This window comes from Bubalus bubalis, chromosome 3 (assembly GCF_019923935.1).
Source record: "Bubalus bubalis isolate 160015118507 breed Murrah chromosome 3, NDDB_SH_1, whole genome shotgun sequence".
In the NCBI taxonomy this organism is placed as follows: domain Eukaryota; kingdom Metazoa; phylum Chordata; class Mammalia; order Artiodactyla; family Bovidae; genus Bubalus; species Bubalus bubalis.
Window position 1 is genome coordinate 156,017,007 of NC_059159.1, and position 27,442 is coordinate 156,044,448.

At 38.9% G+C, this 27,442-nt stretch overlaps 1 protein-coding gene and 1 pseudogene across 1 annotated transcript; both read right to left on the minus strand.

Moving 5' to 3' along the window:
• Positions 1-8,120: 8,120 nt before the first annotated feature.
• LOC112583565 lies at positions 8,121-9,524 on the minus strand (annotated as a pseudogene).
• Positions 9,525-17,893: 8,369 nt separating this feature from the next.
• On the minus strand, positions 17,894-18,857 carry LOC102408433 (olfactory receptor 13C2-like). The gene has a single exon (XM_006039880.3). The coding sequence runs from the start codon at positions 18,855-18,857 to the stop codon at positions 17,901-17,903; it is 957 nt and encodes a 318-aa protein (XP_006039942.2). The 3' UTR covers positions 17,894-17,900.
• Between the last annotated feature and the right edge of the window lie 8,585 nt (positions 18,858-27,442).

The window sequence follows — 27,442 nt, forward strand, 5'->3', positions numbered from 1 at the left end:
CCACTGAGTCGGTGATGCCATCCAACCATCTCATCCTGTCGACCACTTCTTTTCATGCCTTCAATCTTTCCCAGAATCAGAGTCTTTTCAAGTGTCTTTTCAAGCTTTTCCCATCAGGTGGCCAAGTATTGGAGCTTTAGCTTCAGCATCAGTCCTTCCAATGAATATTCAGGGTTGGTTTCCTTCAAGATTGACTGGTTTGATCTCCTTGCTGTTGAAGGGACTCTCCTGAGTCTTCTCCAACACCACGGTTAAACAAGCATCAGTTCTTCGGTGCTCAGCCTACTTTATGGTCCTGCTTTCACATCCGTACACGACTACTGGGAATACTATAGCGCTGACCAGACGGATCTTTGTCGGCAAAGTGATGTCTCTGTTTTCTAAAACGGCGTCTAGGTTTGTCACAGCCTTTATTACATCACCATTTCTAATGGTTCAGTGTAGGTTGGTTCTCTGATACTGAGTCTCACCAGACTGGGGCTGTGGTCCCTTCAAGGCCTGAATGGAAAAGGACGTGCTTCCAAGCTTACACATGAGGTGGGGCTGGATTCAGTTCTTGGGGGCAGTTGGCAGGAGGCTGTCCTTTGTCCTTGTGATGTGGGCCTCTCCATTTACTGTTTAGTCGTCACTCAGTCATGTCAGACTCTTTGAAACCCCATGGACTGTAGCCTACCAGGCACCTATGTCCGTGGAATTCTCCAGGCAAGAATAGTGGAGTGGGTTGCTATTTCCTTCTCCAGCAGATCTTCCCAACCCAAGGATCAAACCCAAGTCTCCTGCATTGGCAGGCGGATTCTTCACGGCTAAGCCACCAGGGAACCCAGTCCTCTCCATATGTGTGTGTGTACATGCTAAGTCGCTTCAGCTGTGTCAGACCCTTTGTGACCCTATACCAGGCTCCCTCTGTCCATGGGACTCTCCAGGCAAGAATGCTGGAGTGGATTGCCATGCCTTCCTCCAGGGGATCTTTCTGATTCAGGGATTGAACTGGCATCTCTTAGGTCTCTAGCAATGACAAGCGGGTTGGTTACCCCCAATGCCACCAGGGAAGCCCAGGCCTCTCCATAGGGCTGAGCAAAACATGGCAGCTTGTTTCAACAGAGAAAGTGAGCAATGCGGTGGGGATGGGTGGGGTGTGGGAGCTGGGGAGGAGTCACCATCCTTTTAGCCTGATCTTGAGACATGCCACTGCTTCTGTTGATCCATTTCTCAGTATTTTATCTGAAAATCTGACAGCTCTGAGACCCTACTTGTGAGTTAGTGAGTTACCTTACCACATTATTTATGTGAGTCTTTATGAGTGTGCATGTTCACCTGGGTAGTGTGTATATACCAGTATACAAGTGCATATGGATGCATACAAACATATGTGCTAGCCAACTGTGCACATACCATCCCGTCGTGAGATCTCTGGATCGAGGATCAGACTGTTTCGTTGCCAAGTACACTTAGCCCTGGTTCCCCAAGCGGGAGAGGGGAGAGGCACGTGTACCTGTGTGTGCAGTGGGGTTTATGCATCAATTCCAGGTTATGAAACTCAGAGCTTAAATAGATGGCTGACACATCAACTCCTGCTCTCCTCCTCAGTAAGAAATATCCTGTATTTTCTTCTGGAATAGAAACAAAGTCTCTTTTGGAGGAAAGAAGCCTAGAATGTGAGTACACGGCCCTGATCGGCAGGGGACAACCTCTAGTCCCTACAGGGCAGTAGCCAACCTCTCCCTTCTAAGGCGTGTCAACCATTTGTGCTTGCTGCATGCTAAGTCGCTTCAGTCATGTGTAACTCTTTGCAACCTTATGGCCCTTAGCCCACCAGGCTTCTTTGTTCATGGGCTTCGCCAGGCAAGAATACTGGAGTGGGTTGCCATGCTCTCTTCCAGAGGATCTTCTTGGCCCAGAGATGAAACCAGCATCTCTTAGGTCTCCTGCATTGACAGGGAGGGTTCTTTACCACTAGCACCACCTGAAAAGTCCTGTTAACCAAACAGCCTTTAAGCAAAGTTGCCCACAATCTTTGCTCAAAAAACTTAAACTTTAAGCAAACCTGAAAAATGTCATGTCCATTTTATAAATTGAAGATAATAGGATTAAAGGCCAGAAATTTGTCCCCAGTAGTAAAGATAAGCAGGGTGCACACAGTCTCTCTGCCTGGATGTTAAACATTCACTCTATGGGATTTCATTAAATACATATAAACTTTTAAAGATTTTTTGACATCCCCCAATAGTCTGAGTTGGACAAATAGAAAATACAAAACTCAGTTTTTGGAATAGATTTCCACAAGAACATGAAGTGACTTTTCACCCATCCCTTTCCTGGGTCCTGAGTCATCTTGGCCTGTTTTTTCTTGACTCCTCAGACTCAGGTTTTACCATGTCTCAGCACTTGACTGCTCTTCCTCTGGTTTCTTTTGTCTTTTCTGTCCCCTCGGGCACACCTCATGCTCTCCCTGCTGAATCACAGCAACAGGCCTCCGGCTTTGACAGCTGTCTCTGTCCTCCATTATGCTACGATCCCACAGGAGTCTGGAATCTTCCTGATGCAAACCACTTCCCAGGATTTCCACCCCTCCCTCCCTGGAGAGTGTCCAGACAATGTCTTATTAAGCGCTTGGCTTTTGCTCCATCCTCTGAGTTGCTGAAACCATTTCCACACTAATGAGGATTTTAGTCTACCTATTAGCCTTGTTAAATAATCATGGATTATAGAGACATTTGGGCTTCCCCGCTGGCTCAGATGGTGAGGAATCTGCCTGCAATGCAGGAGACCTGGGTTCAATCCCTGGGTTGGGAAGATCCCCTGGAGAAGGGAATGGCAACCCATTCCAATGTTCTTGTCTGGAGAATCCCCTGGACAGAGGAGCCTGGCAAGCTACAGTTGGTGGGTTGCAAAGAGTTGGACACAACTGAGTGACTAAGACACATATAGACATTTATGTGACAAAATGTTTTTGTAGTATTCTTCAAATGTCAAAAACTTCAAAATAATTAAAATGTTCCCAATGGGATTCTGGTTAAGTTACTGGTGTTAGACCCATACAGTATGTTAGGGAGTTATCAAAAGTAACATAGCAAAATAATTAATGAAATGAAAAAATGTTGGAAAAAAGTGTTTAAAAATGTTAAGAGGAAAAAACAAGATTATTAATAGTATTTACCTGTGGTGGTTTTAAGGCAGGTGCACAAATTCTTTGATCTTTTTCTTTCAAGATATATAGCTGAACATGTGGTGCAATTAGTGACTCATCTGTAATCATCAGGACATGGCAGAGGTGGCTATACATGACCAGCTGCTAGAACTGGGCTCTCCCTTCCAGATCGAAGGGCCAGCAACAAGCCAGCACAGCAAACAGGTCCTCAGGACAGCGCAGTAACCGTCTTTTAGGGCCCGCTGCCATGTCAAAGGGGTCCATGTCCACGTAGGGCATTTGGCCCTGAGTCAAAAGCTAGCTCCCACAGCATCACTCTGAAGGCCCACAGGTCACTGGCACTGGAGAACTCATTATTAACCAGACTTTCAAGAGCCATCCACCAAATCCGCCTGTTTTCATTGTCCCCCAGGCAATGACATAGTCCACGGGGAACAAGTCTCTGCAGACGGCATTGTCTGCGATCTTAACTTGAAGTGTATCCTCAGCGATACAGGTCCTAACAGCCACATCTTGGTGGATGACTTCCCTGCTGGACAGACAGCTCATTCCTCAGGCAATCTGAACAGTCATGTGAACCAAGTCTTGTTGAGAAACCGCCTGTGGATTATGGGCCTCTACTAATTGGCACTGCCGTAAAATCAATCTAAGATTCCCCCAGTTCATGTAAGCCAATATCCCCATGGGCTTTTCTCCTTCTATACACACCCTGGTGATAGGAAGAAGATTTCTGTGATGAAGACCTCATAGCTTACAACTCTCAGCATCATTGTCACCTGAATTTCAGAAGCTTGATCTTTAACTGTTTTTACAAATACTTGCTTTTCTTTATTTGGATGTTTTTCTTTTTTTCCTTTAGCCACAGACTATTGTTTGAATATTTGCAACTATTATTCTATACACTCTTAATTTCTTCCAAAACTCTATGCTCCATATTGCTAGGTCACTTCGCTCTCCATTTTATTCTACATTTCCATCAAGCAGTGTTTCCCCAAATCACAATCTGCTGATTTTGTATTGTTGTTGTTCAGTTGCTAAGTTGTGTCTGTCCTTTTGTGATGCCATGGACTATAGGCCACCAGGCTCCTCTGTCCATGAGATTTCCCAGGCACGAACACTGGAGTGGGCTGCCATTCCTTCTCCATATTTGGATCTTTTTCATCTACTAAAACCCCATGGAAAATATGCTCAAAAGTACCTTATTGAAGTTCATCTTTTAGAATTTTCCTCTCCCTGGATATTGCAATACCCTTCACCTTAGCGTTGGCCTCCAAAAGAGTGACACTTCTCAGGTCATTCTTCTGTCTTTTGAAGACAGAACCCTTCTTGAGTGAAAATAAAAACAAAAAACCAAACTCTGTTGCTATGTCAGATAGGATATTATCAACATAGTTCAGAAGTGACAATGCAAAGCAATTTTTTCAACAAAAGCATGTTTATTATGCAATCTGAGACAAAGTGCAATCAGGAGGGAGCCTGATTATACTTTAAAAGAAAATGCACTCAGGAATGAGTCTGGAAACAGAAGCAGCTTTGGTATTTGTTGGACTGTGATCCTCAGCCACTTTTGCCAAAACACGCAGAATGAATGGGTCTGGTGCCCTGTGTGCTGGGCTGCAGGCCCAATTTCTTAACACAGGGCAGATTAACTGGGCCAACCACCCCTGTGCTCAGTGGGCAAAGCTGATCGCTCTCCTGTCCTCGTGGGGCCAGCGGGAGGGACTGACTGAAGACAAAGCGCCGTGGGTTACACTTCAGAGGGGTGTGCTGCAGGAGGAGGGTGCCGGTTTTACTGATTGCAGCCCCATCCACTTCTTCCATCTTCCTGGCTTCCTCCAGTTCTCCTGGATTTAACACCAATTAACCTCAACTTCGGCCCCTTACCTAGATTTCTCAAGAATTTGATCTAGCTATAAATAGGAGGAGGAAATAAATAAATAAATAAGAAAACCTTTTTGCTGTGCTCAAAGACTCTGCATAACCATCCTGCTTTTAAAAAACAGAGTATAGCACCAGAACACTACATCTTATTCCCTTTCATTTCCTTTTATAATAGTTGAAAATAACATGAGGTGCTTTGGCCGAAAGTCAAGCTTGTTCTAGACCCGTGACTACCCTATAAAGCCACAATTACACAAAGGCTCTGCAGAGCTCCACCTTCTCACCCCACAAAAGAAACCCCAGTTCCTAGCTAGAGCCCTAGGCCAGGATGCATTTCTTGGTCAGCCTGCTCTCCTACCTTCTTCTAAGCAAAAGCAGGAAATCTGGAAATGAGTTTTCTAAAATAAAGCAAGGCACGTTCAGGAGATGGTTAAAATGGCAATAATTTCATCCTAATTATTTTTCTAGATCATTTGAGGTGCTGGAGAAGACTCATGCGAGTCCTTTGGACAACAAGCATTTTGGCCAACTGATGGGAAGAACTGACTCATTGGAAAAGACCCTGATACTGGGAAAGATTGAGGGCAGGAGGAGAAGGGAGTGACAGAGCATGAGATGCTTGGATGGCATCACTGACTCAGTGGACATGAGTTTGGGCAGACTCTGAGAGATAGTGAAGGACAGGGAAGCCTGGCATGCTGCGGTGCATGGGGTAACAGAGTCGGACACAACTGAGTGATGGAACAACAGCAACAAATGAGGATTAAGGTCATGGACATTGGATGCTCAGTGTATGGGACCATTGAATAAATTCACTCTGTTACTGTTGAATCACTGTGATTACTGCAAATGTAGAAACTGGCTGGAATTCCCCTTTCAAAAAAAATTTTTTTTCTTTAGGACTTCCATGTTGGGCCTGTGGTTAAGCATCCACCTGCCAATGCAGGGGAGACAGGTTCCGTCCTTGGTCCAGGGATATCCCACATGCCATGGGGCAACTAAGCCGGTGTGCCATAACTACTGAAGCCCACACGCTCTGCAGCCCATGCTCCAAAACAAGAGAATCCACATCAATGAGAAGCCCATGCATTATATCTAGAGAAAGCCTGAGCATAGCAATAAGATCCAGTGCAGCCAAAAATAAATCAATACGTGAAAAAATAAAAAAAGATTAGTTCATGTTTAAAAAAAATTAGCATTGTTCAAGGAAATGCTTGCTTACAAGCATTTGGTTTGCTGGGAGAAATAATTACACTAAAGTAAATTTAATCATATTAAAAAGACCTCTCTTATAAACAGGGTCAAACATTGTATATTTTAAAATAATATTTATTATATGTTTTGTTAGACATATTTGCTGCAGAAGATTAAAATGATACATATATATAGAAACCTCACTGTTTTTCCATCATCTAGATATAGCACACTCAGCACATTCAGTTGAGTTCAGTTCAGTTCAGCCACTCAGTCATGTCCGACTCTTTGCGACCCCATGAATCGCAGCACGCCAGACCTCCCTGTCCATCACCAACTCCGCTAGTTCACCCAAACTCATGTCCATTGAGTCCGTGATGCCATCCAGCCATCTCATCCTCTGTCGTCCCCTTCTCCTCTTGCCCCAATCCCTCCCAGCCTCAGAGTCTTTTACAGTGGGTCAACTCTTCGCATGAGGTGGCCAAAATATTGGAGTTTCAGCTTCAGCATCAGTCCCTCCAATGAATACTCAGGACTGACCTCCTTTAGGATGGATCTCCTTGAAGCCCAAGGGACTCTGAAGAGTCTTCTCCAACACCACAGTTTAAAAGCATCAATTCTTCAGCGCTCAGCTTTCTTCACAGTCCAATTCTCACATCCATACATGACCACTAAAAAAACCATAGCCTTGACTAGATGGACCTTTGTTGGCAAAGTAATGTCTCTGCTTTTCAATATGCTATCTAGGTTGGTCATAACTTTCCTTCCAAGGAGTAAGCGTCTTTTAATTTCATGGCTTCAATCACCATCTGCAGTGATTTTGGAGCCCCCAAAAATAAAGTCTGACACTGTTTCCACTGTTTCCCCATCTATCTGCCATGAAGTGATGGGACCGGATGCCATGATCTTCGTTTTCTGAATGTTGAGCTTTAAGCCAACTTTTTCACTCTCCTCTTTCACTTTCATCAAGAGGCTTTTTAGTTCCTCTGCTCTTTCTGCCATAAGGGTGGTGTCATCTATATATCTGAGGTTATTCATATTTCTCGCGCCAATCTTGATTCCAGCTTGTGCTTCTTCCAGCCCAGCTTTTCTCATGATGTACTCTGCATAGAAGTTAAATAAGCAGGGTGACAATATACAGCCTTGACGTATTCCTTTTCCTATTTAGAACCAGTCTGTTGTTCCATGTCCAGCTGTAACTGTTGCTTCCTGACCTGCATATAGGTTTCTCAAGAGGCAGATCAGGTGGTCTGGTATTCCCATATCTTTCAGAATTTTCCACAGTTTATCATGGTCCACACAGCCAAAGGCTTTGGCATAGTCAATGAAGCAGAAATAGATGTTTTTCTGGAACTCTCTTGCTTTTTTGATGATCCAGCGGATGTTGACAATTTGATCTCTGGTTCCTCTGCTTTTTCTACAACCAGCTTGAACATCTGGAAATTCACGGTTCATGTACTGCTGAAGCCTGGCTTGGAGAATTTTGAGCATTACTTTACTAGCATGTGAGATGAATGCAATTGTGCGGTAGTTTGAGCATTCTTTGGCATTGCCTTTCTTTGGGATTGGAATGAAAACTGACCTTTTCCAGTCCTGTGGCCACTGCTGAGTTTTCCAAATTTGCTGGCATATTGAGTGCAGCACTTTCACAGCATCATCTTTCAGGATTTGAAATAGCTCAACTGGAATTCCATCACCTCCACTAGCTTTGTTTGTAGTGATGCTTTCTAAGGCCCACTTGACTTCACATTCCAGGATGTCTGGCTCTAGTGAATGATCACACCATTGTGATTATCTGAGTCATGAAGCTCTTTTTTGTACAGTTCTTCTGTGTGTTCTTGCCACCTCTTCTTAATATCTTCTGCTTCTGTTAGGTCCATGCCATTTCTGTCCTTTATCGAGCCCATTTTGCATGAAATATTCCCTTGGTATCTCTAATTTTCTTGAAGAGACCTCTAGTCTTTCCCATTCTATTGTTTTCCTCTATTTCTTTGCATTGATCGCTGAGGAAGGCTTTAGTCAAAGAAGAGACTTAGAAAATTACACATCACATTTAAAAATGAGTGTCTACCCCAATTATCTCCTGATATATATAAAAAGCACTAAATATCCCTTAATATTTACAGATATTATTTGCTACTAGAGACTGAAAGAGCACAGAGAGAGTTCTTAACCAGCAATTTTTTCACAGCCACTTTCACTTCTCTGTTCCGTAAACTATAAATGATAGAATCCAACATGGAGGTTAAGCCAGCATATACCAAGGCTATAAATTTATCTATTTCCTGTGAATCTATATTTGATGGCTTCAGGTACATGGAGAGAGCTGTCCCATAGAATAAAACCTACACTCAGGTGGGCTGAACATGTTGAAAAAGCTTTATTTCGACCATCCAATGAGCTGATTCTTAGGATGCTAGAGAGGATGAATGCATAAGAAATACAAATGAGGAGCATTGGCATAGGAAGAAGAAGTACACTGATCACCAGCATGATTAAATGAACCTTGGAAGTGTCTACACAAGCCAGTTTCAGGACGGCCAGAATCTCACAAGCGAAATGATCGATGACACCACTTCCACACAGTGACAGCTGCAACAGACACAGTTCCCACCAGGGCAGTGAAGGAGCCTGTCACCCACGAGCCAGCTGCAATCCGAACACAAATCTTCTTGTTCATGATGACGGGGTATCTCAGGGGCTTGCAGATGGCTACATATCGGTCATACGCCATCACAGACAGGAGCACACACTCAGTGGAGCCCATGGCCAGAGAGAAGTACATCTGAGCAGCACACCCTGAGAATGAGATGGTGTTCTTCCCTGAAATAAAATTTGCCAGCATTGGAGTCAGGGCAGAAGAAGTATACCAGATGTCCAGACATGACAGGTTGCTGAGGAAGAAGTACATGGGTGTGTGTAGGTGAGAATCCAGGACACTAACCGAGATCAGAATACTATTACCCAGTAAGGTGATCAAGTACATCAGCAGGCACAGCACAAATACGGTGATTTCAACCTTGGGGTAGAGAGTAAATCCCAGAAAAATAAAATTAGAAATGACTGTTGCATTTGTCTTGTCCATTTTATTCTTCCTTGTTCATCTGGAATAGTGAATAAAAGTATACATGGCCTATGTTTAAAATTTACACTCTACCAACTTTTCAAGGAGTTTTTGTTGGAGGAACTTTAAAGGGAGCGTTGCCTTCCAATATTACTAGCAATATTCACTCATTCATCCAACATATACTGAATATACTCTAAGGCACTGAGAATCTAGAGTGAGGTTATAAAAGTTCTTCTCTCAGGCAAATCAAAATAAAATAAAAGACACACTCAAGTAAATTAAAAGTTACAATAACATGGTATATATATGCCCCAAGATACTAGGCAAACACAGAGACAAATGCTAACCTATGTCAGGGGCATTGCTTAGTAAGATATTTTGAGATTTGTTTTAATCAAAATATGAACTGGCCTAGGTGAAGTTAAAGATCAGAAGAAGTTTCTGGGCAAAGAAACATTTTTTTGTGGTTGTAAAAGTTGAAACAGGAAAGGTTTTGGTTGCACCCCCAAAAGTTTCAAATTATGTGGGAAAAAAAAAAAAAACAGATGGAAATGCCACACACTAAGGAATATAAACAGGAGATCAGCAAGAGTCCACTCACTCTAACACTATGTGATATCTGTCTTCAAGAAGGCATTTGTGACTATGGAATAATCTTGAACCCATCCTTTACTACAAAGGTAAGTAATTCATAATGTGAAGCAAATTATTTACAATATATGTCACATCTGATTACATATGGAAGTATGTTTGAAAACCACTGTCTTTCAAAATAGAGTTCAAACAAATTCAGTCACAAATTACACAAGCCTCACATTCTCATCATTGCCTACCTCTCTGATCTCATCTTCCAACACTCTAATTCTACCTTCTGGTCTAAAACAACCACTCTGTGGGTCCACATTCTTAGCATACAAATTTATTTTTTATATATTTTAATATGCAATTATCTACCTGAAGTACCTTTCCTTCCCGGCTCTAATCTTAACTTTCTTGAATATTTCAATTAGTTATCAAAACTGTATGCCATAAATCATAAGTAGAGCTTCATTCTTCGTACACAGTTATGTTGTTCAAGTATATCACACTGACTACAATGGCACCCCACTCCAGTACTCTTGTCTGGAGAATCCCAGGGACGAGGGGTCTTGGTGGGCTGCAGTCTCTGGGGTCGCACAGAGTCGGACACGACTGAAGCGACTTAGCAGCAGCAGCAGCAGCATACCCAGATATGCAAATCCCTATTGCCACTGCACTGGACCCTGAGCTTGTGAAGACATTGTTCCTCACAACACTAGCAAAGTACTGTCATGTTTAAGAGTTTTAATTACACATGGCTGCTTTGAACATGGCAAGTTTTTGATATGTGTTAAGATAAATGCATTTTCACTTTGGTTCTCTGTGTCAACATAAAAGCCTGAAGACCTCTGAACTTGTTTTATACATCTACAAATTTCTCTGATCTTAAAGTAACCAGTTGAATTAAGAAACAAAATGATTAGCTCTTAGTGTTAAGTATTTGATATTCGGTGAGATGTGAAAAAGACAATGATCACTTGCGCTCTTAGAAGAGGAAGAAAAACTTTCCAAAATGTCATCTTCTGTAAGGAATTAGAGCACTATCAGAGTGTGAGATTTTAGGCTCTGAAACCAACCATGCTATTTACTGGCATGCAAAATTTAGCAAATCACTTGACCTCTTTGAAACGTGATTTTACCCTCTCTCTGGTGGCTCAGCAGTAAAGAATCTGCAAGCCATGCAAGAGACACAAGTTTGACTCATGGGAGAAGAAGAAAGCCTGGAGGAGTGTATGGCAACCCCCACCAGTATGCTTGTCAAGAAAATGCCATGGACAGAGGAGCCTCATGGGCTACGATCCATGGGGTCACAAAGAGTTGGACACAACTGAAGGGTAATAGCTTCTATCTTGTGCAGATTTGCAAGATCTAGATTAACTTGCTTTGACTTCTCCCTCCATTACCCCAATTCCATGATCGCTTTAATGTTTCTCAGAATCACAATAGTGGTTTATGATTTCATGTTCTCCCTGCTCTCCTGAAGCATAATTGCCTCTATGCTGCTGCAGTGCTGGCCCATTGGCTCAGATTTGTAAAACATAGCACATTTTTCAAAATTATTAAAATTTCAACCTCCAATCCATGTATGAAAATGAAACACTTTACCAATCATTTCCAGAGAGGCAAAAGTTAGACACGTCTGGTCTCTAACATCCACTTTGGTCGGAATATACCTCCACTCCACTGAGGGTTTCTCCATTGGGTTTTCCCCACCCAGCACTCAGTTTTCTTTTTCTGGCTCTGGGCCCTCGTGTTCCCTCTCCCTTCACCTGCTCTTCTGTCTACTTTTCGAAACAAAACAATGAAGTCTTCACCTTTTCTCATCCAGATGGAGTCCCACTCATTCCCTCATTCTTATCTGAGATCTTTGTCAGGGTTTCACCTACTCCAAGTCACTTTATATTTTCTCTTTCTCTAAAATGATTTCTGATTACAATGCTAAGATAATTAAGCTTTTTTCAACAAATCCCTCTCTTTCTTTCTAAATGTCAGAGCCAGAATAGACTCCAAACTCCTACCCCAACCTTCTCATTTTAAAATTGACAGATAATTCAGGGAACTATAATATATGTAAATCCTATAATAAACCATAATGAAAAAGAATATGTGGATATATTTGACTGAATCACTTTGCCATACACTAGACACTGACACATATTGTAAATCAACTATATATCAATAAAAAATTTTAAATGCAAAAAAATAGTTGATATATACTTGAGGGAGTTCAATGACTTGTCTAGGCAAATGAGAAACTCTGGAACACACATTGTCAAAAGTTTTATCCCACCTTCAAAACTCATTTCTTCATCTCAATATTTTTCCTACCAACTAGTGTTTCTTTTTAAAGTAAATATCTTTATTCTGGTTTCCTGGCATAGCTAAGATATATTAATAAATTTTGTAAATTTGAGATTACAGAAGGAGATGGCTAATGTCTGTTCCCATTTACCTCAGCACACGGAATGCACATCTTCACTTTTGGTTAGTGTGCTTCAATATTTAAAGGTGATCTTCAGCAAAGTCTTTCTTGAGAGTCCAGTGTAGTGCTCAAAAGAGTAAAAGATTCTAAGACTTGCAATTTTGATAGTATTCTATGAAAACTATATTAAAGTGGGTTGTGCAGAGGTATTTTTACTCAGAAGATTATACTAGAAAAGGACATGGATGTTCCTAGTTTGCAAAAAATCAACCCAAATCTTGCCTGACTCACTGTGTCAGCATACATAGGTCATGTTAATTAAAAACTGTTTAATAATTTCTTAAGAGAAATAATGATATGAAGATTTGTTCTGCCCAAATCACCCCCTATGATTTTCTCCAAAATTTTCCAAAGGGCAATCCCTAGAACTTCACTAATAAAGTCTTCTACTGCTTTAGGGACCTTCCAACCCCCAAAACAATTTAACTTTGTTATTCTGAAACCTAAAGAAGTTAAGAAAGTTTCCATTTCTCCTGGGTGTAATTCTCCACGTTCAATTAAGAAATTCAGGGCAAAAAAAAAAAACAAAAACAAAACAGTAGTAAAATTTTTGTGATTATTTCAAGGCACTTGGCTAAGTAAAAGGCCTGATTCTTGAGAAATATCTGTGCAAGTAGAACTAGAGGGCACTATTTGCCTATTCCATCCCTCTGCAGATGGCCCTTGAACTACATAGCAAACATTGCAATTAATAGAACTGTAGAGATGCCATCCCAAGTATCCTCTGAGCTTGTAATGTGACCCATTCCTTTTCAGCAATCTCTACAATTATCTCAGTTATCAGAGTAATAGAAGATAAAACATTCTTATTCCACTTTTAAATGGCCACAAGGTGAGATTTGGGCTCTAGATTGTTTTCTGGTTTTCTTGGGCTCTACTTCTTTGAGGAAAAATGTCTGTTATTTACTTTGACTATATTTATTTTTATTATTGGTTTTCTAAAATTTTACAAAGAGATTCTTAAATGAGGCTTTCTTTTTATTTACCCTTCTTAACATTACAGATCTTCTTGAGTTTAAGTCTTGATGTCTTTCATAAGCTTGAGAAAATCATTCAGTATTAGCCAATTTCTTTTCTACCCCATTTCCCCTCTTTCCTCTGCCCCTCAGTGTTCAGCTATACATGCTAATCTTTCCCAACATGACCCATACAAGCTCTTACACTCCTTTCTGTATTTTCCATCCTTTTTTTCTCCATACATCAGTCCGGATATTTCTACTGATTAACCTTTCAATTTGCTAAGCCTTTCTTCAATTGCATCTAAGTGTGGTAAATCCATCTCTAGTTCCTCATTCTGGCTGTATTTTTCAGCTCCATAATATCTACTTGATGATTTAATATAATATCAAATGCTCTAGTGAACTCGTCATCTTGTAATGTATGTAAAGGTACATGTTAACACTGGTTATTTTCAAATAGGTCTGGTAACTTCTATATTTGGATCATCCTGAGAGACTTTCAATCATCTGTTTTCATCTTTCGATCTTATATCTTACCAGTTATCATACATAAAAAACATATAATCTCTGGATGATGTTTTATTTATACAAAGAGAATTTCCTTTATCCTTTGATACAAGCCTAGATTGAGAAAGACTGCTTTAATCCAAAGAGTCACTGAGACAAGGTAGAGATGGATTTCAGACTTTGTAGAACTTGGCCAAAAATCTGTTTCATCTCCTATTTTAGATTTATCCCTCTAGGTTCCAAACTGAGAACCTGGAGTTTGTACAAGGGAGATTTCCCTTTCAAGAGTCAATGGACTTCAATTTTTATCTCATACCCACTGTGGGACTGATAAAACCTAACCTAACATATTTAACCTCCTTTTGCTCAATTTCCAGCACTCTTACTCTGGGAAGCCTAAAAATTAGCAAGTGTTTCATTGGTAAATGAATTATATCTGTTGAGATCATTTAACTTCCTTAATTCAGAAACTTGGCCTCCCTTCAGTTCAGAAGAGAATGTCTTGGTAGGTTTAACTCTCTCTCTAGAACCTTAGCTCCTCATATCCTGACTCATTCAGAAGCAATCTAATTTGTTTAAAAAAAATTATACTTGTCTAGGTTTGTCATACTTTTCTTCCAAGGAGCAGACACCTTTTAATTTCATGGCTGCAGTCACCATCTGCAATGATTTTGCAGCCCAAGAAAATAAAATCTATCACTGTTTCCACTTTTTTCCCTATCTATTTGCCATGAAGTGATGGGACCAGATGCCATGATTCATTGTTTGAATACTGAGTTTTAAGCCAGCTTTTTCACTCTCATCTTTCACCTTCATCAGGAAGCTCTTTAGTTTCTCTTTGCTTTCTGCCATTAAATTGGTAACATCTGCATATCTAAGGTTGTTGATATTTCTACCAGCAATCTTGATTCCAGCTTTTGATTCATCCAGCCCAGCATTTAACATGATGTACTCTGCGTATAAGTTAAATAAGCAGGATGACAATATGCATTCTTATCTATTGCAAATATTGCCACTATGTACATTGGGTGCACATATCTTTTTCAATTAATGTTTTTATGTTTTCTGGATGTATATCCAGGAGTACAATTGCTAGGTCATATGATAGTTCTATTTTTAATTTTTTGAGAAATTTCCATATTGTCTTCCACAGTGGCTGCACAAATTTATATTCCCACTAACAGTGTACAAGCGTTCCCTTTTCTCTACATCCTCATCAACATTTTTTATTTATGTTCTTTTTGATGGCAGCCATTCTGATATGTGGGAGGTGATATCTCATTATGATTTTGATTTGAATTTCCCTGATAATTAGCTATGTTGAACATCTCTTCATATACCTGTTGGCCATCTGCATTTCCTCTCTTGAAGAATATCTATTCAGTTCTTCTGCTCATTTTCAAATCAGCAGTTTTCTTTTTTGAGGTTGAGCTGTATGATTAATTTATATACTGGATATTAATCCTTTATTGGTCATATGATTTACAAATATCTTCCCCTATTCACTAAGCGGTCTTTTCATTTTGCTGATGGTTTCCTTTACCGTGCAAAAGCCTTTACATTTAAGTAGGCCCCATTTTTTTATTTCTACTTTTATTTCCTTTACTTTAAGATACATATCCAAAAAAATTATTGCTGCAATTTATGTCAAAGAGTGTTCTGCCTATGTTTTCCTCTAGGTTTTGTGTAGTATCTGACCTTACACTTAGATAAAAAGATTTGCCTTTTGCAGCAATATGGACAGACTCAGAGGGCATTATGCTAAGTGAAACAAGTCAGACAAAGAAAAAAAAGTGATATGATATCACTTATACATGGAACCTAAAAAATACAACAGACTAGTGAATGTAACAGAAAAGAAGAAGACTCACAGATCTAGATCTCCCCTCTACCCTGATGTTGGGAAAGATTGAGGATGGAAGGAAAGTGGGGCGACAGATGATGAGGTGGGTTGGATGGAATCACCAGCTCAGTGGACATGAGTTTGATCAAACTCCAGAAGACAGTGAAGGACAAGGAAGCCTGACGTGCTTCAGTTCATGGGGTCACAAAGAGTTGGATGTGACTTCTCAGCTGAACAACAACAAACAGAACAAATGAGGGCTTACCAGTGGTATTGAGTGGGGCAGGATATATGGCAGGCAAGTGGGAGACAGAAACTACTGAGTATAACACAGGCTGCTGCTGCTGCTGCTAAGTAGCTTCAGTCGTGTCCAACTCTATGCGACCCCATAGAGGGCAGCCCACCAGGCTCCCCCATACCTGGGATTCTCCAGGCAAGAACACTGGAGTGGGTTGCCATTTCCTTCTCCAATGTGTGAAAGTGAAAAGTGAAAGTGAAGTCGCTTAGTCATGTCCGACTCTTAGCGACCCCATGGACTGCAACCAGGCTCCTCTAGAAATATGTATTTACAACATGGAAAATATAGACATATTTAGTGATAACTAAATATTATACAACTTATTAAATTGTATTTTTTAATATTTTAATTATTTTTTAAAGTGAATTTCTGATGAAAAACTAACATTTTCAGTGGGAAAACAAAGTTTCTTTGTTTGGGGCTCATATATGTTACTTGTTATTTAATGCTTACATATCATTTTAGATGAGTTGATTTTCAGTCCCTCTATAATGAAGAAAATAACACTTTTTAAATAAACAGATGATACAGTATTAGTATCCTAATAGGAGCTGCCAGAAATAATGACTATTCTAGTGAATTACTGCCTGAATGTTCATAGATCCATACAAAGTTATTATTATAGATAGGCATTACATAATTTTCAGTGACAACTCAAAATCTAACTTGTAGCATGTTTTCCTAGTCAACTATCTCCAAATATGATGAACAACCTTCCCAATTAACTTGAAGAGTCCCTGGGAGTATCTCACATGTGCTGAATATATGTCCACCTCCTCCCCGTCAGGACACTGCTATCACACTGTTATGATCTGCTATGCCTATCACTCCCCTGGAATCTGATTCTTCATTTCAGTTCAGTTCACTCGCTCAGTCATGTCCGACTCTTTGCGACCCCATGAATCCCAGCACGCCAGGCCTCCCTGTCCATCACCAACTCCCGGAATTCACTGAGACTCACGTCCATTGAGTCAGTGATGCCATCCAGCCATCTCATCCTCTGTCATCCCCTTCTCCTCCTGCCCCCAATCCCTCCCAGCATCAGAGACTTTTTCAATGATTCAAGTCTTTGCATGAGGTGGCCAAAGTACTGGAGTTTCAGCTTTAGCATCATTCCTTCCAAAGAATCCCAGGGCTGATCTCCTTCAGAATGGACTGGTTGGATCTCCTTGCAGTCCAAGGGACTCTCAAGAGTCTTCTCCAACACCACAGTTCAAAAGCATCAATTCTTCGGCACTCAGCTTTCTTCACAGTCCAAGTCACATCCATACATGACCACTGGAAAAACCATAGCCTTGACTAGACGGACCTTTGTTGGCAAAGTAATGTCTCTGCTTTTCAATATGCTATCTAGGTTGGTCATAACTTTTCTTCCAAGGAGTAAGCATCTTTTAATTTCATGGCTACAATCACCATCTGCAGTGATTTTGGAGCCCAAAAAAATAAAGTCTGACACTGATTCTTACATTGTCTCAAATAGGCCCTACTGTTTAGTGTGCCCATAAATTAGATGATCCAAACTAGGACACTATTGACATGAAATGAGTAATTACTAATTGCACTGTATCAGCTGGTATTAATTAGATTAGTTCTGAGCAAATCGAAAGATATGGTCACCACTCCAAGGTTGTTTCCATTGGGGCATTATGTTCCAACACCACAGGATGTTACACACACAAACTATTGGCATCATATTTCCTAACAGCACCCTCAAATAGTACTGTTTGTGCCATGGCTGATGGAAACTACCTTGGGTTACACCTGATCACTTCCAAGGACCAGATCTAAGTCCATGGAGTCAAGCTAGGAAAACAATCAATCTCTGACAATATCATACACCCTTGGAACTCAGGGTGGTAATACATTTAAGATATATTCTAATCTGAGGCACTGCTGCTGCTGCTGCTAAGTCGCTTCAGACAGTTACCTGTCCCTTTTCCATTTACTTATTAAAAATTTTTCTTCTCAGTAAATGTTTTACTGCTTCCTTCACATCCTTGTTCCTGAGACTATAGATTAAAGGATTAATCATAGGAGTCATCACTCCATAGAAAAAAGATACAAGTTTGTCAGTAGCATCCATGTCATCTGAATTAAGTGTCTCTTTAGACTTGGGCTTCATGTACATGAAGAGAATGGTTCCGTAGAATATTATCACCACAGTCAAATGGGCTGAGCAGGTAGAGAAGACTTTGCTTCTCCCCTCAGAAGAGCGAATTCTGAGGATGCTCATAATAATTAATGTGTAAGAGATAATGATTAACAATAATGGTGTCATTGTGAATAAGGTTGTGGCCACAAGCATGATGAACTCGTTACCTGAGATATCAGCACAGGCCAATTTCATGACAGCCAGAATTTCACAGGCGAAATGATTGATGACATTATTCTTGCAGAAGGGCAATTGTACTACACACTCAGTTTGTACTGCAGAGTTGACAACTCCTATGAGCCAGGAGCCAGCTGCCATGGGCACATAGGAACCCTTGCTCATGATGACAGAATATCTCAGAGGGTTGCAAATAGCCACATACCGGTCAAAGGCCATCATGCCCAGGAGCACACACTCTGTTGTCCCCATGGCCAAGCCAAGGAACATCTGCACAGCACAGCCAGAGAAGGAGATCGTCTTTTTTTCTGAGAGGAAGCTCACCAGCACGGAGGGAATGAAGACAGTGGTGTAGCAGATGTCCAGGAAGGAGAGGTTCCCCAGGAAGAAGTACATAGGGGTGTGAAGGTGGGAGTCTAAAGTGATGATGAGAATGAGGGTACCATTTCCCAGAAGGATGACCACATACATTATTAAGACTACCACAAAAAAGAGTAATTCAAGCCTTGGATAACCAGAAAGCCCCTTCAGAAAAAATTCCACCAGAATCGTTTGGTTTTCCCATTCCATTGTATGGTTTTTTTTTTCACCTGTAATATATTAGAATATGTTAAGATAAAATATGTATTCTACTATGATTATATTCAACTATGAACCAATGTAGAAGTACCATATACTCATAGGAAGAAAAGAAAATATAAAAAGGAATAGACCAAAGAAAGAAGAAAAGAAATAAAGTGGACCAAATAGAATAGAGAGGGGAAGGGAAGAGAAACGAACATATTTTCAAGCTACAAGCAATATGCCATGCAATTTATTGAATCTCATCAAGGTTCTGGGAGAGAGGTATCATCATCCACATTTTACAATAAATAAAGCAAAACATTAAGTAAACTCAATTAAAGGTAAATTTAGAACACAGGTAAGATTCAAACCCAAGTCTTCCTTGCTGAAGCCTGAGCTTTTGGTCATATTTGTCGCCACAAGCTAAGGTTTAAAATAAATACGAGTATTGCATTATGTGTAACTGAAAAGTAAACTATTTTTATTGGCTACAAAGCACCACTGGAGAAGGAAAAGGCAACTCACTCCAATGTTCTCACCTGGAAAATCACATGGACAGAAGAGCCTGGTGGGCTACAGTCCATGGAGTCACAAAGAGTTGGACATAACTTAGTGACTAAACAACAACAAACCCCCACACAATAGATTAATCATCTTGTCACTTTTCCATGTTATACTGCTATGCTTACTATCTGACTTATCCATTAGCATGAAAAATTCACTAAGGCAGGGACTTTTTCTTGTTTACTTCTACAATACCAGTATCTACAATATAACAGACACAGAGATAAGAGGTTCAGAAATATTTGTTGAATAAATGAATATAGCCAAGGACCAAATGACTACTAATTATTTTATTTGTACATTACCTAATTTAGTCTCAGAAGCAACCCTATTAGGCAATTATTGCTATTATTAGCATTGTCATTTTCATTATAAAAAAGGAAGAAAATAAGTAATTTGCTTAAGGTCAAGGTCAAGGTCATAGCTAAATAAGTGGTTGAGCCAGAACTTGAATCCAAGCCATATGGCTGTGGAGTTCAAACTTAATTGCCCATTTTGCAGAAAACTTGACTCACGGTCTAGAATACCATGTAATCTAATAGACAGCACTCATATTTCAAAAGAAACATCAGACCAAATAGGGGATTAGTCAGAAAGAAGAGTTCAAAATGGTGATTTGAGAGCACTTTAATTCTTTATATTTTGAGGGAAATTATTCATTTCTGTGACAAAAATAGATCTATTAGTGTATAATTCTTCATAATTCTGTAGTCTCCTCTTATGAGTAGTTCTATCTACTTTTTCACTGCTATTCTTAATTGATTTCTCTTTTCATGAGTTTCACAAGAGGTTTTCCCCTATTACAAGTTTTCTCCAAAAAAATTTTTTAATGCTTTTGAAGAGATTTGTCCTTTCCACTTTGTTTCATTAATGTAGGTTTTTGTGTTTGTAAATTTCTTTAGGCTTATTTGGTATTTTATAATTTCATGAAATAAGAAAAACTATTTCTTAATATTTTATCTTCATCCTCTTTCTAGCTCTGGGTCATTTAAAACACTTTGTAGATTTCTATATGAAATGTTCTTGTTACTGGTTTCCAGATAATTTTTTTCTCCTTCTGTCTTTAATCCAAGTGTTATCTAGATATGCATACCTAGTGTTCAGATACTTGTATTCCATTTTATTATATCTAATTCATTTTATTATGATAAAAAATGTGACCTGTAATTCTAAAGGTATATATTTTGGGGTTCCACTTACTTGATCCATGTTGTAAATGTCAACAAAAAATATGAATTCTCTTTGGGGGAGACATTTATATATATGTATATATACACACACAACAATACATGTATACACATAATCAGGTTTATTAAATGCCCTATTCAAATCCTTGAGATTATTTTCTGTTATCTATATTTAATTAACTCTATATAATGATGGTTGGATGATTTCACTGACTTGATGGGCATGAGTTTGAGCAAGTTCCGGGAGTTGGTGATGGACAGGGAATCCTGGCATGCTGCAGTCCATTGGGTTGCAAAGAGTCAGACATAACTGAGTTACTGAACTGAATTGAACTGAACTGAATAAAGTTTAACTTGTATATCTAGAATTATTTTTATATGCTTAGTTCTGTGTTGTTTAGTGTATAACTATTTATGGCTGATAAACTTCATACATTGTGAATGTTACAATTAATTTTTATCACATTTTGTATTTTAAATTTAAATTCTACTTTTATGATATTGATATCCAGGCAAGAATACTGGATTGGTTGCTATTTCCTTCTCCAGGGGTTCTTTCTGGCCCAGGGATTGAACCTGCATCTCTTACATCACCTGTGTTTGGCAGGCAGGATCTTTATTACCAGTGCCACCTGGGAAGCCCAACTTTAGCTCTCTTTGTTGTGTGTACTCAGTCGTGTCCAGTTCTTTGCGACCCTATGCACTGTAGAACACCAGGCTCCTCTGTCAATGGGATTTTCTAGGCAGGAATATGGGAGTGGGTTGCCATTTCCTACTTCAGGGGATCTTCCTGATCCAGGGAAGTACAAAATGTGATAAAAATAGGTCAATTAATTATAACATTCACAATTTATGAAGAAGGTTATCAGCCATAAACAGGTGTACACTAAACAACACAGAAACTAAGCATATAAAAATAATCCTAGGTACACAAGTAAAACTTGATTATAAATATTTATATAGAGTTGATTAAATATAGCTAGCAGAAAAATTATCTCAAAGATTTGAATAGTGCATTCAATAAATGCCCTGATTATGTGTATACATGTATTATGTGTATATATATAAATCATAATATCTCCCCCAAAGAGAATTCATATTTTTTGTTGACATTTTCAACTTGGATCAAGTAACTTGCTGCCAAAAATATATAACTTTAAACTTACAGGTCACATTTTTTATTATAATAAAATAAACTAATATAATAATAATTGTATAAAAATATCTGATCACTAAGTATGTGCAACATATATGTGGGTATAAGTTGTTAATTCTTTTTACAGTCATTGCTTTTTATGAGCATATTCACTCCATTCACTTTAGAATACAATTATAAGTGTACTTCATTTCTTTCCTTCCAATAATTTATTTTTATTACATACTTGTTTTGCATTACTTATATTTCCCACTTTCTTATTTCTGCTGGCTGATTAAATTGTCATTCACCAATTGTTTGCCTTACTTGAACACTTTGTTCATTTTTTTCCGTTCCATAAGTGGTGAGTTACCTTCTTTCTTTACTTTCACAATCTGACATACAGACCAAACATTTGTTTGTAAAAAATAACTATTGCATTGGCCAAAAAGTTCATTTAGGTTTTTCTGCACCAGCTTACAGATAAATCCAAATGAACTTTTTCAACTAGAATGCTCCTAATCTCCTAAATTATCCCTCAAACACCAAAGGAGGATAGAACTACAAGCATACCCCACAATTCCAAGATGCTACCAAGATAAATTAGGAGAGTCAAATTTAGATTAATTTGAAGATCAAAATATATATTAGCCAGAAACACAAAAATGGATACATGAATTGAGGCTATTATTGTTAATTGACATGTTGTTACTCTATTTGGTACTTTATATGTTTATATATATATAATATACACACACATATATATATATATATATATATATATATAGAAAGGAATGTTTAAGAAACTTAGTGACCAAATTACTAAGGAACTTCTGCTCAGAGAAATTTCCTAATATCACTCACTGTGACTTATCCTCTAGGTAGCACTGCACTGATGTCTTACAGGGATGAGCCATGGTTACATTTCTAATGACCTTGCCTTCTAAAGGTAGGGAGACAGACATTCTTATACATTCTCAGTGAACACATAAATTGGTGCATCCTCTGTGGAGGACAAATTGGCAGTGTTAAACAGAATCATAAATGTGTGTGTACAAACACACGCACGCGCATACACACACGTGTGTGTGTGTATGTGTGTGTGTGTTAGTAGCTCGGTTGTGTCTGACTCTTTGTGACCCCATGGATTGGGGCCTGCAGACTCCTCTGTCCATGGGATTTTCCAGACAAGAATATTGGAGTGGGTTGCCATTCCCTTCTCCAGGGGACCTTCTTAACCCAGGGATGGAACCCGGGTCTCCTGCACTGCAGGCAGACTCTTTACCGTCTGAGTCACTATATGTGTCTGTACACATACACACACGTGCACACACACACATACCAACATTTTTTTGCCCCTATGTAGAATACCTATAGAAAAATAAACAGGAATAACTTGTTATCTCTAGGAAAGGAAATGAATACTTCATTAACAGAAATGGAAGGGAGGCTGTTTACTATATGTTGTTCAGTACCTTTTAAACATTTTGAATCTTGTGACTATAATACCTACCATAAAATAAATTACATTTAAGCTAAAGAGTTCTTGTCTTTGAGATGTATAACCTTTCTCCTTTCACTTTTCTGATGGCACACGACATCAAACCATCCACTGCCATGGGACACAACTACATACAGTTAAAAACTCTTCTTATTCAGTATCACACCTTAAATGGGAATTGCTAAAGACTAACAAGTCCTTTAAATATGGTCATAATTTAATATTCAAGATACTTTCAGTAGTATCATTAGGATTTTCAGGCCCATATGGATCCCCTGTCCCTCCATCAAACTGCAAGCTATCCTCTGAACTGGTTTAGAATCTATACTTCTACCCCAGTCATTTCCTTTCCATTAAATGTGCTACTACCTTTAGGAGCTAGTAAGACTCCTGGAACAAAATTACAGCACAATAAATGTTAGCTATTATTCTTGTTTCATCCACAAGTCCAAAGAGCGGTCCCTCTTCAGAATTCTTTGTCCACCTATCTTTAAAAGGTACTTTGCTCTGAATCTCAGGTCTGCCTTCCCAATTTCCAGACATAATTAGTCACCTCAGCATCACTGCAAACTCAACTTCATTTCTCCATTCTAAACTCATCTCCTGTTCCCAGCTCTTAATATTTTGTAGCTTTTCATAAAATTTGCATTTTGTTAGAATTTTTCAGATTTTCTGAGTTACTGTGTAAACTACTTGAAACCCCAAAGGGCAGTAGATACACGTGAAGTTCATTGAGTAATGCAGGTTACACCTACAGCTATAAAAATCATCTCTACAAAAACCCTTGTTCCATGAGCTGCCTATATGTTACATATTCTACCAAACTTATAACATAATATTGTTAGGAACACAGGCATGCAGGTAGGCTTAGTTTAAATGGTATCTCTGTCCCTTACTAAGCAGGGTGGCCTGGGCATATTTCTGATCATCACCTTCCCCAGCTATAGCATGGAGATAAAGACAGCACCTGTACCATATATTTGTTGATAAGATTAAATGAGATAGTATATATTATACAATTACCACAGTAATGGTTTCCACTATTAGTAGTTTCCTTTATGCCACTCTATCACGGTTCTTCCTTTTGTTAGAGTCTTTTTACATCTTTGAACCAATCATCGTCTTTTCCATGGCCAGGTATATACAGCTGAAAAGTTTAATCACGTCACACACAGTGTTCTGGCAAATGGTATTATGTTCATCTTACCATCAAATCCTAATACACTTTATCACGGTATATAACACTCCAGTCCTTTGTCACACTCTGATCCTTGGGATGTCAACAAATTGAGTGGCAAGTAGGAAAAATCACTCATAAGGTTCAATTCACTCCATAAAAAAAATAGGATTTTAGGGAGGCATTAGTATGTTCCTTGTCTTAAAAAGATGGCTAATTTTATTTTTTTTCTACTGAAACTGTGTTAACATTTTTAGCAAGCCTATAACATAAAAAAAATAAATAGAAAAGTCCCTCATTTTTACAATTATAACCTAATAATAGAAAAGCAAATATTCAAAATAGTCACCAATAGTGTATGCAAACACACTAGGATAATGCTCAGTCAGGTCTCTTTCTGGCTATTCACTGCTTTGGTAAATCATCTGTTTCACATATGAGGTTTCTTTAAGGCAAATTGGTCATAGTTTTCCTCTTCACATGTTTTCTCTGCACAAAGAGTCCCTAGCACAGTATGTGGCATGTAGTTCATCTTGCTCTCAGTTGATTGAGCCAAATGAATCAGAGTTGCTGCTAGGGGACCAGGAAAGACTTGTTTCTTATGAATTTCATGCTACAGAACACAGAGTTCCCTCTATACTGTGTAGTGAGCCTTAATGAGCTAAAAATGATAACAGAGTGTTCAAATACTGTGTGCTACTCTAAAAAGCTACACACTGACACAAAGGAATTCATAACTACTGGGCAAACTCCAGTCTGTTCCTTGCTCAATGCCATTGCATGTTAAACTACTCTTGTGATCTCAAAAGTCTTTATTTTTCCCTATTACCTCTCAGTGACTAGACCCTTAAATTCCATTTCCAATATTTAGTCTCTCTTCAGTGAGAAAAACATCTTATTTTCAAACTTGACACATTTAACCCATCAGTCTAACTCTTGCTTGTAGTTGATAAGATTTGGTTCTTGTCTTTATAATAACTTACCTTCAAACCAGGTTCTGACTCTCTTTCTAGGTTGGAGCAACAATAGACATTTTTATCTTTCTTTTTAACATGTAGCCAGTTTTCATGACTCCTCATTTCATGAACCTCTAAAGAGGCAGCTACTGATGAGTAATCATTTGCCATAGAATGGCACAAATTCACTGATTTGTTGACATCTATAGAAGTATGCAGGTTGCAGGTATGAGAACTAGGATAAATTCCTATAGGTCAAATAAAGAATTGTTAGATTCCTCTAGTTCAAAATAGAAAGAAAATTAATATTTAATAATAAATTTTACGAATAGGACAACTTGCCCCTGAAGCCCAGGCTGAAATACGACCCCATTGTGGAGACCCACAAATACCTAAAGAACATGCTTCAGGCTTTGGGACACAATTTAAATGTTCTAAAGGATGTTTCTAAACCTCTGTGCAAAATTTTCAATTGCTTCATAGATGAAATATGTAGAAAACTTATGAGACTCCAGAAATAAAGCCCTAAAGACCTAATTACAGGAAGCCTATTACTCTGCTTCACACAGAATCAGGAGGAGTCTTGTGCAATGTTATCAAAGTTTCCCCAGTTGAATTCTCCCTCTGTCTCTCTCTCTCTATCTCCATCTATCTCTCCCCCGGCTCTCTCTTACACATATACTCATATTAACACACAAACACACTTACACCATTTTTGAAGTATAAATGGTTATTTACAGTACACAATTTCTTTATAGATTTTTTAGAAACTATAGATTTATAGACATTCACTTTATATATTTAGCTTATATAAATGCTGACTTTTTGAATAAACATATTATAAATTTCTAAAACTGAGACATACTGTAAAAGAAAAATTTTTAAAAAATAAAGAAAGAAAAAAAAAGAAGGAAGAGAAAGTAAGGCAAGGAAAGAAAGTATATCCTTAGGCAATACACTCACAGAGATGTAAAGAACAAAATGAAAATAAATTGAGACTTCTGGTTCAAGATGGCAGAATAGAAGGACATGCACTTATCTCCTCCTGAGAGAACACCAACATTAAACTAGTTGTTCAACATCCATCAGAGGAGGACTCTGGAACCCACCAAAAAAGATACACCACATCCAAAGACAAGAAGAAGCTGCACAAAGACAAAGCTGCAGCGAGATGGTAGCAGCGTGATAAAATCAAATCCCATACTGCCAGGTGGGTGACCCACAAACTGGAGAACAATAATACCCAATAAGTTCTCCCACTGTTGTGAAAGTTCTGAAACCCACATCAGGCTTCCCCTCCTGAGGATCCAACAAAGGGACTGGGAATGAGGTAGAAATTGCTAGGTAGTCAGGGTAGGACTCTGAGACCTCTGTCTTGTTTTCAATAAACATCTCGCCCCATTAACCTAAAACTATACCTTTTGTCCCGAATTCCTGAAATGTGTCCTTTGTCTGATAAATTATCATCACTCAGATCCAGGAAAGGTCAGTAATTAACATCTGTTCCATAAGCTTGAGGGAAAAACAACTGGTGATCCATTCATCTTTAGCCCTTACATCTGGTCTACTTTTAAATGGCCAGGGGGCATGATAAAGGGTGGCAACTTAATCTAAGGATCAATATAAACCATTCAGTTCAGTTGTTCAGTAGTGACTCTTTGCCACATCATGGACTGCAGTATGCCAGGCTTCCTTGTCCATCACCAACTCCTGGAGCTTGCTCAAACTCCATTGAGTTGGTGATGCCATCCAACCATCTCATTCTCTGTCATCACCTTCTCCTACTGCTTTCAATCTTTCCTAGCATCAGAGTATTTCTTCGCATCAGAGTCAGTTCTTCGCATCAGGTGGCCAAAGTATTGGAGCTTCAGCTTCAGCATCCATCCTTCCAATGAATATTCAGGACTGATTTCCTTTAAGATAGATTGGTTTGATCTTCTTGCTATCCAAGGGCCATAAAGATGTTAAGTTAAAATGTGATCTTTAAACTTTTTTTCTGCTTTTTTTTTAAATTTTATTTTATTTTTAAACTTTACAATATTGTATTAGTTATGCCAAACATCAAAATGAA